Consider the following 17,637-nt stretch of genomic DNA (forward strand, 5'->3'; position numbering starts at 1 on the left):
CTTTCAAGGAAAAGGGAGACTGAAGATAAGCAAGCCACACCAGCTTTAGAGCTGGGCTCGGAGTGCCCCTCCCAGCCCCACCTCAGAGCACAGTGGATGGCAGGCCACAGGGAAACGTACTTGAAAGCATCAGGGCATTGCTTCGTGCTGTACCTTGTGACCCACCACACTGGTCATCACAGCCAGATCACTTGTCAGGCCCTGCCCTGGGGGTGGGTTCTCTGTACCCCAGGATTCTTGCCCCTCACTGTGGGAAGGACCCACTCTCTTGTTGGTTGGCAGGAATTCTCAAACATGGCAAAATCATTGAGTTGTCACTGTGGATTAGGAGGCCAGTCTTTGGGCACCCAGTACTGTACCTCTGGGTGCAAGGAGTCTGTAGTATCTGCCCTTAGCTCAGGACCTGTCAGAGCATCTAGGCATTACATAGACTGTTGGAATGAAAACCGTGATTGGGTTTCTCCCCCTGCAGAACCAAAGTCTAGGTCACACACTGGCTAGAAGCAGAGATTCTGTGAACATAGGACAAGTTGCTCAGCATAGTCAGTCATCAGGAAAATGCCAATCGACCACAATGCAGTTCCACTTCACACCCACCAGAATGGCTTTTTGCTTTAAAAAGACAAGCAGTACAAAGCCTTGGTGAGGATGTGGAGAAATTGGAACCCTTGTGCATTGCCAATATGAATGTGAAATGGGCAGCTGTGGGGGACAGCAGTTTGGAAGCTCCTCAGAGTACTCCACAGAGTTAGCAGATTTATCCAATGCACTGGTTCTACTACTAAATATATAGACAAAAAAACATACGTTCACATAAAACTTGTATGCAAATATTCATAGCAACGCTATCCATGACAGCGAGTAGAAACCACCCATTGCTAGCTGACTATGTGTTGATGAAGCTTTTCAGAGGAAGAGCAGATGCATGGCTGGCCCTCCCTGCTGCCAGCCTCTGATCTTTGACCCCCCACCTCCCATGGCCCTGCTCCTCACTCCTTGTCGTTGTCCCCCCTCTACCAGTGGCACACTGGGAAGGTGCTGACCTGCTCCTCACCCCTCACTCTTCTCTTCAGTAGCACAGTCTCTGGCTTCTGGTCTCAGGTAGGGTGGGCAGTCGGAGACAGAACATGTGCCATGCCTCTCTCTAGAGTCGCTGTGAGGCTGAAATAAGATTAAGATAATATGTTGGAAAGTTCTTCATGAAGCAGAGGCTCGTGATGGTGCCCAAAGTTAATAATACTTTCACTGAAGCACGTGGTCTGATCTTTGAAAAACAACTAAAAGGAAATAACTGAGGATGATTCACCCAGGAAGAGTAGTTTCGAGTATCTCCGTGAGTATGGCAGCAATACCTAATGAAGTTGCAGATTTTCAAATACTCTGTTCTGTGTGACGTTTGTGCAACGTAGGCCTCACATTGGAGCTTTGATAAGTAGGATTTTTGATGAGCGGTAGTGGGAGGGGATAGGCGGAAAGATGTGAGGACAGAGCGACAGGCCTGGCCAAGTAGAGGCTTATGGGCCTGGATTAGTGCTTCCACGGCTGTGCCATGGAAGATGGGGAACTTTACAGGCCTCCCATTTCAAAGGCAAAGTCTCGTTTTGAAAACTGCCAGCCAAGCTGGGGGTGCAGGGCGCTTGTCCTGGTGCTGGCATCTCCTTTTCCCTGGACCCGCTGGTCTTTTTTTTTTTTTTCCCCCACTGGTCTTTTTATGTGATTCCGTAATGACTACGGAGTCTGCACAGACAGTGGGTGATTGTTCATGGCTGGAGAGAAATGCCTGTTGTGGTGCTTGGAGCCATTGGTGTCTGAATGACTCCACATCATGTCTGTAGACCATAAACTCCGCTTCTTTACAGCTGACCAAAGTCTTTCCCTTAATTTCTGACACTTGGTCTTTTGCCTCATGTAGGAAACCACTGATTGCTTGTGTGGAGAAGCAGCTATTAGGAGAACATTTAACAGCAATTCTTCACAAAGGTAGGTTTCCTTGACTTGTGAAAAGTTAGACCAAATGATGGTATTTAATATATTAAGAAAGCAAATGAGATGATGTGCATAATGACATAGAGGACATTTGTTATTGTAACATGACGATCACCAAAAATCATTAAGAATAAGGAGGGCAGTCCAGGTGGCTCAGCGCCACCTTCAGCCCAGGGCCTGATCCTGGAGACCTGGGATCGAGTCCCACATCGGGCTCCCTGCATGGAGCCTGCTTCTCCCTCTGCCTGTGTCTCTGCCTCTCCCTCTCTCCCTCTCCCTCTCTCTCTCTCTCTCCCCATCTCTCATAAATAAATAAATAAATAAATCAGAAAGAAAGAAAGAAAGAAAGAGAAAGAGAAAAGGAGGGAGGGAGGGAGGAAATGAAAGAAAGAAAGGAATGAAAGAAAGAAAGAAAGAAAGAAAGAAAGAAAGAAAGAAAGAAAGAAAGAAAGAAAAAGAAAGAAGGGAAGGAAGGAAAGAAAAAGAAAAGAAAGAAAGAGGAACACGTTAGCCCTCAGGGAAAGTGAGTTCAGAGAAATCATGAACCACCTCTGATAGAAATCCCATGGAATGCTGTCTCACCCGAAGCTGCCAGAGACCCTCCCAACCACACACAGCTTGCGGCTGCGTCCTTGCCGGGCGCTCATTCTCCTTCACTGGGTTTGTGCTCATGGGCATAGGCTGCTTGGACAGGCCCTTAGATTGTCACCAGGCATCTTCCCAGGGCCTCCATGCAGCTGGATGCCAGTTGAACTGCCAAGAGGCTGGGGATTTAGGCCAGGATACACTTTTCCATCCTGTGTCTTCTGGAAGAACCAGCAGCTAGGAGAGCAAACATGTGGCCTTGCTAACTGGGCAGGCTTCTCTCCCACACCCTGTCCCTCGTGGGGCTCTGGAAGAGCAGCCTGGGGAGGAGTGACTGTAGCTGCCACTGTGTGCCTGCTGCTGTGTGGCTGTGAAGGAGGTTCACACAGTCTGCTCCTCTTATTGATTTCTGCCCCTCAACTGTGTGCTTAGTACCCTGGAAAGCAGAGTGAGCATAGTCTCACCTTATAGAACATTTGTAGTTGGTGTATTTAAAGTTACCATTTAAGAGTCATGTTGGAGCTACAAGATCTGTTTCAAGATATGGAGACCTTTTTTTTTCCTTTTTTTTTTTTTAAATGGGATTTTTTTTTTTTAATTTTTTTTTAATTTTTATTTATGATAGTCACAGAGAGAGAGAGAGAGGGAGAAGCAGGCTCCATGCACCGGGAGCCCCATGTGGGATTCGATCCCGGGTCTCCAGGATCACGCGCTGGGCCAAAGGCAGGCGCCAAACCACTGCGCCACCCAGGGATCCCAAGATATGGAAACCTTAAGCTTAGTCATAGAAAGGCCCAGAATTATAAATTATATTATATATTTATATATTATTATAAATTATTAGAAAAATAATCAGCTGAAAGATGAGACTTGGTAACTCCCCCTTTGACAGATCTGCTTTCTGAGTGATAAACTAGATCAGGGGTAAGAAGGGGCAGTGAGCCGTCAGGGAGTGCTGCTCAAGCCCCTGAATTAGTGAGACCAGGGCTTCCATGACCTGAGGAATTAAGGAACATACCCGCCCGCCTGCTCAGAAAATGAGCCCTGCCTGACCGGGTCTGTCTCGGATTCCGGAGATTAACGTGCCTGCGTAGAAATAAGTTTTTTGTTTTGTTTTGTTTTTCATTTTATTTATTTATTCATGAGAGAGACAGAGAGATAGAGGCAGAGACACAGGCAGAGGGAGAAGCAGGCTCCATGCAGGGAGCCTGATGTGGGACTCGATCCCGGGACTCCAGGATCACGTCCTGGGCCTAAAGTAGGCGCTAAACCACTGAGCCACCCAGGGATCCCCCTAAAAATAAGATTTAGTTCTAATGCTGACTTGCTGATGGGATGTGCTTATTACTTTTGCTGTGTGATCTCAGGGCTTGACCACCTGCTTGATGAGAACAGAGTGCCCGACCTCACTCAGATGTACCAGCTATTCAGCCGTGTGAAGGGTGGGCAGCAGATCCTGCTGCAGCACTGGAGCGAGTACATTAAGGTGTGTGGGGCCGTCTCAGTGGGGTAACAACTATACCTCGGGTAGGGCAGGTGTCCTACCTCCATGGTATGTGGCATCTGGCAGAGGACCTGGGCAATCTGGAGACACCATATTTCTCTCCTGGCAGGTGCTTGGGTGGATAGCGGTCTTGCATTTCTTATTTCTTTCCAGATCACTGGTACAAACTTTTTTTTTTTTTTTTTTTTTTTTTTAAGACGACACCAAGATTATGAGCAGCACCTACAACCAGGTGCAGTGAAAGTCTTCTATTCGTTGTCTGCCTAGGCTCCATTCCAGTTACAACCACAATTTTCAGAGAGTCACCCTTTCTGTGAATCTGCTTTTTAAACATCCCATGCCTTTGCTCATGAGAATGATAACACATTTGGTGTGTGTGCCGCTTCATTTCCTGGCCACCTGGGACTGTCACTTTCACAATACTGTGATGTTTCTGTGGCACATTAGCGTGTGGTTATGGGAAGGCAGCAGGATGGTTCTTGTGCTGGTGCTCAGTGCCTGATCACGATGATGGGTGCACAAGGCTGCCCCGGCAACAAGTCCAGAGAACAGTACACACACATGGGAGACAGATAAAACTAGGGCAGCCTGGAGAAGATGGGTGCAGAGTACCTGTGCCTGTACCTCAACTGTGATGCTGCTCTATCATTTTGCCAAATGTTAGCTTCATGGGGAGCTGGGCAAAGTGTGTAAGGGATCTTTTTAACTCTTTATACTGCATGTGAGTCTATAATTATCACAAGAAAAAAAATCAGTTAAATAGAAGGGATAATGGGAAGCTTGCATGTGGCTTTATGGTATAGTCGGTCCTAAAACTTCATTATCTACACGTGGAAAGCTCATGCACAGGGGTACCACACCCTCGGAGACTTTGGAGACAAAATTCATAACCAACTTATGTCAGATCAGCCGAAGACCTGGGTATTATGGAAAGTCTAATGGAGAACAAGGGTGTTGCTGATGAGGAGCCCTTGGGACATGTGCCAAGCACAGGAGGTTCTTACCTTCGCACAGTTCAATCTGGGTCATCAAAATGAGTGAGGTGACCACCATTCCTCAGTGTCCACCAAGGATCAGCTGTCACACCATGACAGGAACACACAGTGTGGGATTATCACAGGAAAGCTGAACCTTGGCAGCGTGCGTGTGTGTCATTTTTAAATGCTGTTGGTGCAGAAGGGCACAGAGTAGAAAGTCCCAGCCCTGCTGGTCACACGGTGTCCCTCTCCAGAAGGTCTCTGTGCCAGTTTCATTTGTATCTCTTCACCAATAATCTGCCTCCACTTTACATATATGACACATGAATATGTGTGTATATGCTATGGAAACCAGTTTTCCAAAAATATGTATATTATTTCTGATAAAAGACAAAATTCGGTTGAGGAAATTTTGAAGATCTTACTGGCTTTATTTAGGGACTCATGAATACTGCATACAGATAGAAAGAAGCCTTGGAGAGCAGGATGATACAGAAGACTTCTAGGCAGGCGGGGGCAGAACAAGGAAGGTATTCTAGTGAAGAACAGTTGGCTATGGCAAGGTCACCTTCCTTAGAGGACAGCAGGGATCTGTGTGGTAGAGCACCTCACTCGTGCTGGCAAGCCCAGTGATGGACTGCTTTAGGACTCCATCCTCAGAGTGGCTGAGACTGCACTTAGGGCAGCAATAAATCCTGTCTGCTGGCCTGGGGCTGAGCACAGTGCCTGCATTTGCAACCTGCATCTCTCCCTTTTGAAACACATTAAATAGTAGTAATTGTAACCTAGCACAGTTTATATCATCTGGTAGTGTATATCCTGAAGCAGCTATTACTGTCACATACAGACTTTTGGTGATGTTGAATATAGCATTTTTGAATTAAAAATACAGGCTAACAGCTGGGCTATTCTTGGTTAGCAGTGGGGGAGTAAAAATACTATAGTCAAGAAGTCCAAGTGGTTGTGTTAGGTTCATGGGAACTTGTGTTTGAGGAATTCATAGGATAAAGGTTTTTTTTAATAATAAACACTAATTTATGAATTCTTTCAGAAGCAGAATTGTAACACTGAAGCATTAATTGTGTATATTCACATAATATTTTGAATGTGGGCTGAGTCTGTGAAACTTCTGAAATTATTTAGTATTTAACACCAACAGTAATTAATTTAAATTAAAGTATTATGGTTGTTTGATAGCAGGATGAAAATGTGTGATACCATTGCCGGTTGATGAATTGGTGTGTGTGTGTGTGTGTTCTTGTAGACTTTTGGGACAACAATTGTTATCAATCCTGAAAAAGACAAAGATATGGTACAAGATCTGCTGGATTTTAAAGATCGGGTGGACCATGTGATAGAAGTGTGCTTCCAGAGGAACGAGAAGTTCATCAACTTGATGAAGGAATCCTTTGAAACGTTTATCAACAAGAGGCCAAATAAACCCGCAGAGCTGATAGGTAGAAAAACATACTTCCATACCTAAGTTTAATATGGGAAAATAAGACAACTCAAATAAATTTTTTTCCCCAGAATGTTTAAACTCCTCTTGGGGAGGATGGGGAAAGATTTGTGTTATATCTCATGAGGACACATTTTTTTAAAACGTGTATATGTTACGTATACATATAAGCACGTGGTACTTCTATAGGAAGGGTGAACATAGTAGCAGTTTTGTAAAGATGACGCTTGAGGTCAAGGAAGACAAAATTTTATTTTCATATGCATTTGCTATACTAGTAACTCCAGAACCGTATTTGGTAAAATGAACCCTGTTTCTGTCTTGATGACAGCGAGTAATTTGTGCTCAGAAACTGGATGAAGAGGATTTGTTCTATACGAATATCTCTGTGTTATGAGGATGACTTGATAATCTCTAGAGTGTATTTACCTTTGCATCCTCTCATCAGTACTAAAGTAGGATAAAATTGGATAAAGTCCTAGAAGATAACATGGTTTAAGATAAAACAGTTTTATTACCACTGTATACAATTATGTCATCCTAATACCAAAACATATTTCAGGATTCACAGCCTCTCACTAGTTGAAGTTTTTAGGCAAAGAGCAAAGAAAGAAGTAGTAAATACAGTAAATTCAACATTGGGCTTATTGATTACTGTTGAGGATATGTGATGGGAACGTGGGGTTCCTTATACATTTTCCTACTTTGGTGTATGTTAAGAGTATTTCATAATAAAAATATTGTGAAGGAAAAACTATAAAAGTAGCAAGAAGCAGGGCCCCTGGCTGGCTCAGGCAGTGGAGCCTGCAACTCTTCATCTCAGGGTTGTGGGTTCGAGCCCCACCTTGAATGTAGAAATTACTTTAAAAAATAAAATCTTTTAATTAAAAAACAACAACAAAAAAAAATTCACAAGGCAGTGTAGTTTGGCCTTTGTGCCACTTTATGATTGCGGTTTCTCCAAAGATGGATATTTAACTCTTGGGGTTTGAGTTTCTGGAAGCCATGGTTGATCTATGTGGTCTCAGCAGTAAGAACCCCCCTGAACATCCCTGTGTTCAGGGGTGCCGCATCTCAGAGAGGGGGCGTTCCAATCTCTGGAGCAATGGTGTGTTGTGAAACCCAAGCACGTAATTAAAGTATTCTCAATGTGACTTGAAAATCCTTCACTTAGAAAATCAGATTATCTGCCTTTTATCATATAATAATGTCATTTTGGGAAGGTTCCAGAGTGTTGCTGTCTCTGCTTTTTTGCTTATAAAAACTAAAGATATTCTTTTTTTTTTTTTTTTTTAGAAAATGTATTATATAACAAATACTTACCCTTCAAATAACTTACACTTTTAATCTCACAGCAAAGCATGTTGATTCAAAATTGAGAGCGGGTAATAAAGAAGCAACAGACGAAGAGCTGGAAAGGATTCTTGACAAGGTCATGATAATATTCAGGTTCATTCACGGTGAGACATGCTCTACGCTATTTCTGTTAACATTGAGCATGGAGAAAAGGTTACCTAGTCCATCTGTACTGGGGCCCTGTCTTTTCTTGAGAAAAATTGAGACATTTCCACTTCCGTGTTAACACAGGAAATAGAGGGATGGCCGCCCACCAATTGCAAGTATTATTTTGTGGAAATGTCACTGTCTTCCAAGTTAGATCTGCTTGCAGCAGAATAAACACTTAGCGTTTCCACAGTGAATATTTGCAGATTAACTGATGTCTTCTGTCGTTCTCATTTGGTTATAAATAGGGAAAGATGTCTTTGAAGCATTTTATAAAAAAGATTTGGCAAAAAGACTCCTTGTTGGAAAAAGCGCCTCAGTTGATGCTGAAAAATCTATGTTGTCAAAACTAAAGCATGGTAAGCATGTGGGACCCGGGGTCTGTCCTTCCTCTGTGCTGGGCGTTGTCCCTGGTGGTGTTGATGCTCTCCACTTATGTCCCAGAATGCGGCGCTGCTTTCACCAGCAAGCTGGAAGGCATGTTCAAGGACATGGAACTCTCCAAGGACATAATGGTCCAGTTCAAGCAGGCAAGCTGGGTTTTTTTTTTTCCCCAAAGTAAAACAGCTGTATATAAACTCTCTCCCATTTTAAGTTATGTGAGGTGATAATGTAAATCATGTAAAGCCCTCAGGCTTAAAAATGACACTACTCATGTCTCACATATTTGAATGACTTAAATTCAAAAGGAAAAAGAAAATCCCTGAAATAACATAACAAAATTTGATTTAAGTAAATATAATACTGTGCTGTGTGAAAATTACACCATTTACCTTTCTATGAACTCGCTATTTTTGATGATATTCTACAATAGTTACTTAATCTTGATCTTTTTTGTTTTTAGTATATGCAGAATCAAAGTGACCCAGGCTCTATAGATCTAACAGTGAATATACTTACGATGGGATACTGGCCAACCTACACACCAATGGAAGTGCATTTAACCCCGGAAGTAAGTGTCTCAGAGAACGTTGTCCTTTTTTTTCATATATTGGTGCGGCCAAAGCATTGTAGACTTCTTAAACACACACGTGCACAGACATATTATCTGTCACAAAATATTTAATGAGTTTTTCTTTTCTTTCTTTTTTTAAGATTTCATTTATTTATTCATGAGAGACAGAGAGAGAGAGAGGCAGAGACACAGGCAGAGGGAGAAGCAGGTTCCACACAGGGAGCCCAATGTGGGACTCGATCCCGGGACTCCAGGATCACGCCCTGGGCTGAAGGCAGGTGCTAAACCGCTGAGCCACCCAAGCATCCCATGAGAGGGTTTTTCAAATCACACAAAGATCAGTGTCCTTGTGGTCTCTGGAAGGCATTGTTGCTCAGTGAATGTCTGTGTCCCGTCTGGCTCCTTCTCACCCCCCGAGTTCCCTGGCTGACCATCAAGAAGATAACGGCACTGGTATAGCACTACTTGGCAGTTGTCATTCCGTCCTGGTGTGGGCACTGCGGGTCTCGTGGGCGCCCCTGCTCAGGGCTTTGTAGGTCAGCCACAGCTTTAGGCATGCTGAGGATTTACAGACAGGAGGGAGGATCCTAGGCTTGGGAACTTAAAATCTCTTCACCATTCATTCTAATATAGGTGACGTGGAAGAGGGCTGCTTCTGGTGTGGGACCGGGAAATAGGAATGCAGGGCTGAGGGTCTCCTGCAAAGGGCCCAGAACAGTGTGGAGTTGCAGGAACTGGGAGCCCGGGTGGGAAACAGCCCTGTTGGGGCTTTTTGTTCCATGTCCAAGACCATGTCTTTCAGGATTTTCTTCTGTTTCTGACCCCACTGATTGCTTTTGTATTCTTTTTGTTTGTTTTTCATTTACTGTTGAAGCACAGTTGACATACTATGTTGCACATCTTCATCTGTTTTTCTTCCGCCTCTCCTCTGGACACTAATGCTCCCAGAGCCCTGGGCCTGAGTGCATGCGGACGTCCCGAGCTCAGCACCCTAGATTGCGCTGGTACCTGAGTCCCCACCCTGTGGGGTATTCGACTGCTGTTTACAGATGCAAAGGCTCTGTACTAAGCTGCCTGCTGGCTCTGTAGCTTCAGAACCTCCATGTGTCACTTCCAAGCGGAGCCTCCACCAGAACACCCGCACTCACCTACCACCTCACAGCGTTCACCAAGCCGGACACATCCACCCTGGCTGTGCCTCTTGTGGCCCTGCCGAGTTTTTTCGCTTCTTTTTTCAAGATAGTTCAGACTACAGGGACTTTGTGAGAATAGTTCAAAGAATCCTCAGAACCTGTTGCCTGTGTTTCCAGCCCTCCTATGGTGCTCATTCTCTTTGCGTGGATGGGTGGAACATTCCTGCCGTTTGGGAAAGGCTATCTCCTACCTCCTATCCCTAAATACTTCTGAGGTACTTACCAGGGCATGTTGTTGAGTCAGACGCTTGATGCTGCTGTAGTAATTTCATCCCACGTGTAGTCCTCCGATTTTGTCCAGATGCAGCCCAGACCCCACACTGCAGTCAGCTGTAACAGCTTCACTGCCCTCTTTCTGTTTCTTAACACTCATGTGTTTCAAAGCCACGTGCAGTTTTCATGAATTCTCTCCATGGGATGTTTGTGATTGAATTCAGGCTGTGCTTGTCCAACCAGAATCCCACATGGATTTGCTCAGCATGCTAATGCTGTCCATGTGCCCCTGTCAGTGGTGGTGGTGGTGGGTGGTCTATATCATCACTTGGTTAAGGTGTTAGCTGGTTTCTTGAATGTGGTTAGTAGTCTTCCTTTTGTAATTTAGAAGTAATCTGTGGGAAGATATTTCAAGACCACATAAACCTTTTCCCCATCAGACTTTCCTGCTGGGAATTCCTGCCTGAGTCCACTTTCATTGTGATGCCCCGCAGCTTTCTCTGCATTTGTGTGAACTCTCAGACTCTCGCTTACTTGCCACGGTGTTCACACTATCCTACATCCGGGTGCTGGGGCACCTCATAGGCCCTTTGTGGACTTTTACTAACTTTTTGTTTTCTAGCAAAAGATGCGTGAGACCTACCATACTGTGTCTTTTTAAAAATATACCTACAATACACGTATAAATAAATAAATGGTAGGCAGAGTGTACCAACAGTTTACCACTTTGAGCTGTACCTTTGACTGGCTCAGAAGTTTGTCATCATCCAAACAGAACCCTGCACTTATGAGCACTGCCTCCAATTCCAGCCACCCAGACCTGGGCATCCACTAACCTGCTGTCTCTGGATTTGCCTGCTCTGGGTATTAACAGAATTAAAATCACATTTTGTTGCCTTTTGTGTCTCACTACTTCCACTTGGCATCCTGTATTCAAGGCCCATCGATGCTGCAGCCCATGTCGTACTTTCTTCCTTTTTAAGGGTGAGCGATACTCCAGGGTGTGCTCGGATCATGTTTTTGTCTCTGTCCAGAGGGACCATCCCAAGTTGCTATAAATGCTATCAGAGCAGAGCACTTGGAGAAGACCGTGAGGAAGGAGCTCTTAAAGATAAGTGGGCATGGTTATGGAGGCAGGTTCCCAAGTGGAAGCCCAAGGGAGGACAGTATGGTGCCCTTGGTCAGGCAGAAGAGGCACAGGCCAGGCCAGTGCAGGTAGCGGTTCAGAAGGAAGGGACCTTGGCAAGCCTTTTACTCTTTATTCTAAGAACCTGGAAGTAGCCAAGGACACTGACAAGGGAATGAGCAGAGTGCACAGGGCCGTGAGCTGAGGGTGCCACGGTGTTCAGGGTAGATAGGAGACAAACCGAGGAGGGCTCAGGAGTGGACACGGGGTAGAGACATAGAGGTCTAAGCAATGAGTGTCACAGAGAGCAGGATCATCTCACTAGTTGAAGCTTGAAGCAGCACAGACCATCAGCTGTCCTGGGTGCAGAGTGGTGGGGACATCCAGGGAGCCGAGCAAAGAGTGGAAGATGGGGTGTGCAGCAGGCTTCCAGTGTTTGACAGCACCCGTCCAGTGGCGCAACACCAGTCCTGGCATGAGAGCAGGCAGGGAGCCCGAGACGTGTCAGGCTATGGCTGGGCCTGCAGACGGTGTCTCTACCTAGGGATGGCCTCTGGAATATATATATAACGTTCATTATATATGCCACTGGCCAGGGGAGCCCCAGTGGGAGGTGTGGAGACTGCAGACCACAGCCTGTTGGTACATTAGGTATCACTTCAGGTAGCATCTCATGTGAGAGGAAAACCCTGTTGTGCTAGAGTGGTGCACATCTTCATGGTCATAGAGTAATCTAGAAAGGGGCACCTGTGTGGCTCAGTGGTTGAGCTTCTACCTTTGGCTCAGGGCGTGATTCTGGTCCTAGGATTCAGTCCCACATCGCCACCGCCCACCCCCCACACCCTCACAGGGAACCTGCTTCTCCCTCTATCTGTGTCTTGGCCTCTCTCTATGTCTCTCATGAATAAATAAATAAAAATCTTTAAAAAAAAAAAAATAATAATCCAGAAAAATAACTGTCAAAATATAGAACTGATCTTTTCATTCAGCTGTGAAAAATTGTTAAATCTTTGTAAATTGAGCAATATGTGGTTCTTTAGATGAACAGTGTTTAGCATAATTACATTTGTTGTTTTCCTTCGGCAGATGATTAAACTTCAGGAAGTATTTAAGACATTTTATCTCGGAAAGCACAGTGGTCGGAAACTTCAATGGCAAACTACATTGGGGCATGCTGTTTTAAAAGCAGAGTTTAAGGAAGTAAGTTTGTCTGTTTCATTTACTTTTTATAAATATGTTACTAGAATCTTTTACATTGTGGTTGAACTTTGGTAGCAAACAAAGGAAGAGGTTATTCAGTAAAACTCAGCACTGGCTTTTCTGGGTCAATAAAATTAAATAGTTGAAGGATTAATATTCCAATCAATAAAAGTCAATAAGAAATCAATGGAAGTAGAAAAGCATTTACCTGAGAAAAGAGCAAAGGTATGCTGGTTTCAGCAGCACATAGACTAGAATTGAAACGGTACAGAGATTAGCATGGTCTCTGCACAAGGATGACCCACAAATTGGTGAAGCATTCTGTATTTTGAAAAGAAAAGAAAAAAGATCAAAGGATGTGTAGAGGCAACTCATAGAAGCAAGACTAAGAAACCAAATTCTTTTTTTTTTAATAAAATAATTTTTTATTGGTGTTCAATTTACCAACATACAGAATAACACCCAGTGCTCATCCCGTCAAGCACCCCCCTCAGTGCCCGTCACCCATTCACCCCCACCCCCCGCCCTCCTCCCCTTCCACCACCCCTAGTTCGTGTCCCAGAGTTAGGAGTCTTTATGTTCTGTCTCCCTTTCTGATATTTCCCACACATTTCTTCTCCCTTCCCTTCTATTCCCTTTCACTATTATTTATATTCCCCAAATGAATGAGAACATAAACTGTCCTTCTCCGATTGACTTACTTCACTCAGCATAATACCCTCCAGTTCCATCCACGTTGAAGCAAATGGTGGGTATTTGTCAGAAGAAACCAAATTCAGTGACATATGTTCCACTTCTCTGCCGGTCCACGGAGTACAGATTAAACTGTAGCAGACACTACACTGTCTGATGAGAGTTCAACCAAGGCTGAGAGTTTAAGGACCAGCGCCTCCTGCTAGCACAAGACAGAGCATGTGAGCTTTAGGGTAACTGCTTTCGCCGCACACCTGCAGCCTCTCATCACTGTAGTGTCAGTTCTGGGAATTCCTCTTAAGGAGACGTTTTTCACAGATTAATGAACAAGCCTGTTTGTTGCAGCGCTGTTATTAAAAGGGATGTTATAGGAGAGGGAAGTATATACAGTGTACTGATGGCAGGAAGAAGCAGGTCACCAAACAATGCCTTCATATTCTGGTTTTAACTTCAGTTTTGTAAATTAAATTCAGTTGTATACACTAATTTAAAAATTTACAAGATTTCAAAAAAAAAAAAAAATTTACAAGATTTCTGTTTTGCTAGCTGTTACAATGCACTAATGCAGGGTATCCTGTAGATCATACAAGCACATACACAATGTATATAAACTACACGTGCCCTCACCCGCCTCTGCACAACTGACCTTCTGCAGGAAGATGGCGTGGCTGCACTTCTTTCCCTGAGGCTGGTCCTGGGGGTGGGGTGAAAACCTCACCCAGTCCCTGCAGCTGTCCTCCACATGGAGCCCACTGCGTGCGTGTTGGGTCTCTGCCATGGGGACTTTGTGACTAGGAGTGGGAGATGGCGTGAAGCCCAAGGTCCCATTTGCATGTATTGTGTAAATCACAGGCACATACAGAAGGAGGCTAGGCCAAGTTCATGATGATGACCTGAGTGCTTACACATTCACTCAAATCTTTTCACAAAGGCATCTGCTAGATCTTCTGCCTGCTTCTTCCAAACATATTCAGTCACCGCACCTCATGCTGTGTCTGCCTCCTCCAGCAGCATTCCCACCACCATTAGAAGGACTTTGACGAGCTAAGAATGGGACATGGGGGTGCTGCTGGACAGGTATCAGCAATGGGTAGTTCAAGTAATGGTAATACTCCTTTACTACTTTAAAAAAATCCTTCAAGAGAGGAATTTTCAAGTGCAGTATTGAGTCATTTTATTCTTGTATAATCAATTACTTCATTTCTTCTTGTTTGGTGGCTGATTAATTTCCTAGTCCCACACCCCACAAAGTTTGAGAGCAAAAAGAAACCTAAAATTTTCCAGAGATTGTGCAGACAGCTTCATATATGATACATCTGTTTTCTTTAAGGGAAAGAAGGAGTTCCAGGTGTCCCTTTTCCAGACACTGGTGCTTCTCATGTTCAATGAAGGGGATGGCTTCAGCTTTGAAGAAATAAAAATGGCCACGGGGATAGGTAAGCATCCTCTGCTCTGGGTGGATGTGTGGTGTCTGCGTGTCTTTGTTCCTAAAACACCTATTTGTTCAAGAGCAGATGCAGACTCAGTCTCTGCTGGTCACACCTGAGAGCGTGGCTTCTTTTGCCCTGTGGAGTGTCTGATTCACTCTGACGGTGGCTGGGGCCTGGTTTTCTCCCCATTCAGAGGACAGTGAGCTGCGAAGGACATTACAATCCCTGGCCTGTGGCAAAGCACGAGTTCTGGTTAAAAGTCCCAAAGGGAAGGAGGTGGAAGATGGAGACACGTTCATGTTCAACGGAGAGTTCAAGCACAAGTTGTTTCGGATAAAGATCAACCAGATCCAGATGAAGGAAACTGTACGTACAGGTTTCCTTTTTCTACCTGCGGGGTGCTCGCCAAGGGGCCTGTAGTATTTACGGTCCTTTCAGGGTGCTCCTGAAAGCGTTTAAAGTAACATTAATTAATTTGTTATTCGCGGTAGGAACAAACATGAGAAACAAATGTGTGTACATCAGCACCCCTCTTCACAAAAGTGGAGTGGTAGACCTTCCTATGCTGGATTCTGTTAGTGTGGAGAGCTTGGTATCCAGAACCTAGTCACTTGCCTTATTTTTGCACAGCACATTTCATCCTTGCTCTCAGCCAGGGTCTGGGGCGGAACTGGTGAGGGTTGTGGGTGTCACAGACCCACTGAAATCATAGCTGTGGTCTGTGTAGATGGAGTGTATCTGTAGCTTTCATGGGATTCTCAGGTGTCTTGTATCAGGAGCAGATTCTGGACCACTGCCCTCGGGCCCTTCCTATAGGAAGCGGAAGGCCTTGTACCCCAGAAGGGTTGTCATGCCTGCAGGCCAGAAGGACAGTGGCTCCCCTGGCCCCCACTTCCATAACAGGGTGTCCAGCTGGCCCCTGGCCTTTTGAAGGCATGAAGTTACTTCACACAATACAAGGACAGCTTTAATTGATTGGAGGTGGTAGATCACAGTTTTCTCCACTCCCAGCAATAGAAACTGGTGGCTTCACTTACCTAGAGGTGTTCAGGTGTAGCCCAGTTGGAAAATAAGTTTAGATGACAAAAAGAAATGTAAAAGACCAGTAAACTATATAAAAGATGTTAATTCTCATCAGTAATTTTTTTAACTCAAATTAATATTCCACTTTTCATCAATTTGGGTAATGTTTAAAAGTTTGATAATATCCAGAGTTGGCAAGTATGTGACAAAACAGGCATTCTTTTTATGTTTCTATTTTTTAGAAGGTGCTTTTAGTGGGCAATTTGACATACTTGTTAAAGATTTAAATGCATAAATGCTTTGATGCATCCTTTTTAATATTAGGAATTTCTGATAGAGTGACTAAAAGATGAACAGTTTTGGAGTTATAATTTCAAAGTGGGACTGTCCTCGCTCTCTCCCAGAGATAATCCCTACCGCCGCTTTATTTGCACTCAAACAGCTTTTTCCTATGATGTAAATATATCTTTTTTTTTCTTTAACACAATTATTCCGTGTATGCCATTTGTTTATACCATTTTGTAACCTGTTTATTCTTTATGATGGGATTCTTTCCATGTCAGGACTTGGTTTTAATGGGTGCAGAGTAGTTGGTCATGTGAATCTGCAGGAGGTTGGCGGTGCCCTTGTGGAAAGGCATTTAAGTTGCTTCCCTCTCTACTGGAAATAAGGTTACATTGAACATCCTGGTACCAAGATTCCCATGTGCCTGTTAGATTGTTTCTTTAGTATAAAATCTTTGCCCTGGAGTTACAGGGTCAAAGAACGTGTACTTTTGTTAGTTTGACAGCCCTTTGCCAAAGGGACAGGTCTTCACCAGGTTTCAGTGTCAGTTTCACAAAAGGACCAGCCCTCCCTCCTCCACCTGCCCTTTGCCCAGCCTATTGTTACAGGCAAAAACTGTTCATTGCCATTTTAGCTTGAATTTCTTTGAGCATCTTTATGCCATTTTGTAGTGTATCCAAAGTATGTAGTCTTTGATTCTCAATTCTTTGTTTTTTAAAATAGACCTAATACCACCTCAGCTTGTGTGAATTAAATGAACAGTGTGTGTGTGAAACCTCTTGGCCAAACACTTATAAGCACTTTAGAAATGTTGGTGTGGCTCTTTTATGGTGAGCCATTTGTATTTTGTCTGATTGTTTGTTCAAGTCACCGGCACATTTATTGGCATGTTCTTTCTCACGTTAGTAAATGTTCTTTTTATGTTAAAGAGATTGACCATAATTTGTGACAGATAATTTTGTGTTTTCAGATTTTTCTACATGTGGAAGTTTTTTAAAGTTCTTAAATATATCCTTTTCCTTTATGGTTTCTGACTTGGGTGTCATGCCTAGGAAAAACCTTCCTTTGCCCCAACATTTAAAAATAATTACTTGTATCTTTACAGTAGTTTTTACATTTAAGGCTTTCTTTGAGCAGTGTAATTTATAAATTACTTTAATATCAAAAAGCAATCTTAACTATACTTCCTCTTCTAAAACTGAATTGAAAATACCATCCTCTGACAACTTGCTTGAATTATCACCTTTGTTATATATTAAATTCACATATTATGGGACAGTTTCTTAATTTTATTGATCTGTTTCATAGCCAACACCCAGATTCTTTTAATTAATTTACACGAATTCTCAGTTTTCTATTTTTTAATTCATGAGAGAGACAGGCAGAGGGAGAAGCAGGCTCTCCGCAAGGAGCCTGATGTAGGACTCAGTCCCAGATCCCGGGATCACGCCCTGGGCCAAAGGCAGACACTCATCCGCTAAACCACCCACCCAGGCGTCCCTTCT

At 43.9% G+C, this 17,637-nt stretch overlaps 1 protein-coding gene and 1 non-coding gene across 2 annotated transcripts in view; both read left to right on the forward strand.

Annotated features, from left to right (window-relative positions):
• The window catches only part of CUL4A (cullin 4A), a 43,367-nt gene that overhangs the window by 21,452 nt on the left and 4,278 nt on the right, over positions 1-17,637 (forward strand). Inside the window, exons 9-18 of the mRNA XM_038570111.1 lie at positions 1,913-1,980; positions 3,939-4,057; positions 6,317-6,509; positions 7,867-7,971; positions 8,263-8,373; positions 8,459-8,544; positions 8,859-8,966; positions 12,588-12,701; positions 14,725-14,830; positions 15,018-15,190. Coding sequence (XP_038426039.1) covers positions 1,913-1,980; positions 3,939-4,057; positions 6,317-6,509; positions 7,867-7,971; positions 8,263-8,373; positions 8,459-8,544; positions 8,859-8,966; positions 12,588-12,701; positions 14,725-14,830; positions 15,018-15,190 — 1,183 coding nt within the window. The remainder of the gene's footprint in view (positions 1-1,912; positions 1,981-3,938; positions 4,058-6,316; positions 6,510-7,866; positions 7,972-8,262; positions 8,374-8,458; positions 8,545-8,858; positions 8,967-12,587; positions 12,702-14,724; positions 14,831-15,017; positions 15,191-17,637) is intronic.
• LOC119865282 lies at positions 12,929-13,032 on the forward strand. The gene has a single exon (XR_005376660.1). It is a non-coding gene; the product is annotated as a U6 spliceosomal RNA (small nuclear RNA).

This window comes from Canis lupus, chromosome 22 (assembly GCF_011100685.1).
Source record: "Canis lupus familiaris isolate Mischka breed German Shepherd chromosome 22, alternate assembly UU_Cfam_GSD_1.0, whole genome shotgun sequence".
Lineage (NCBI taxonomy): Eukaryota > Metazoa > Chordata > Mammalia > Carnivora > Canidae > Canis > Canis lupus.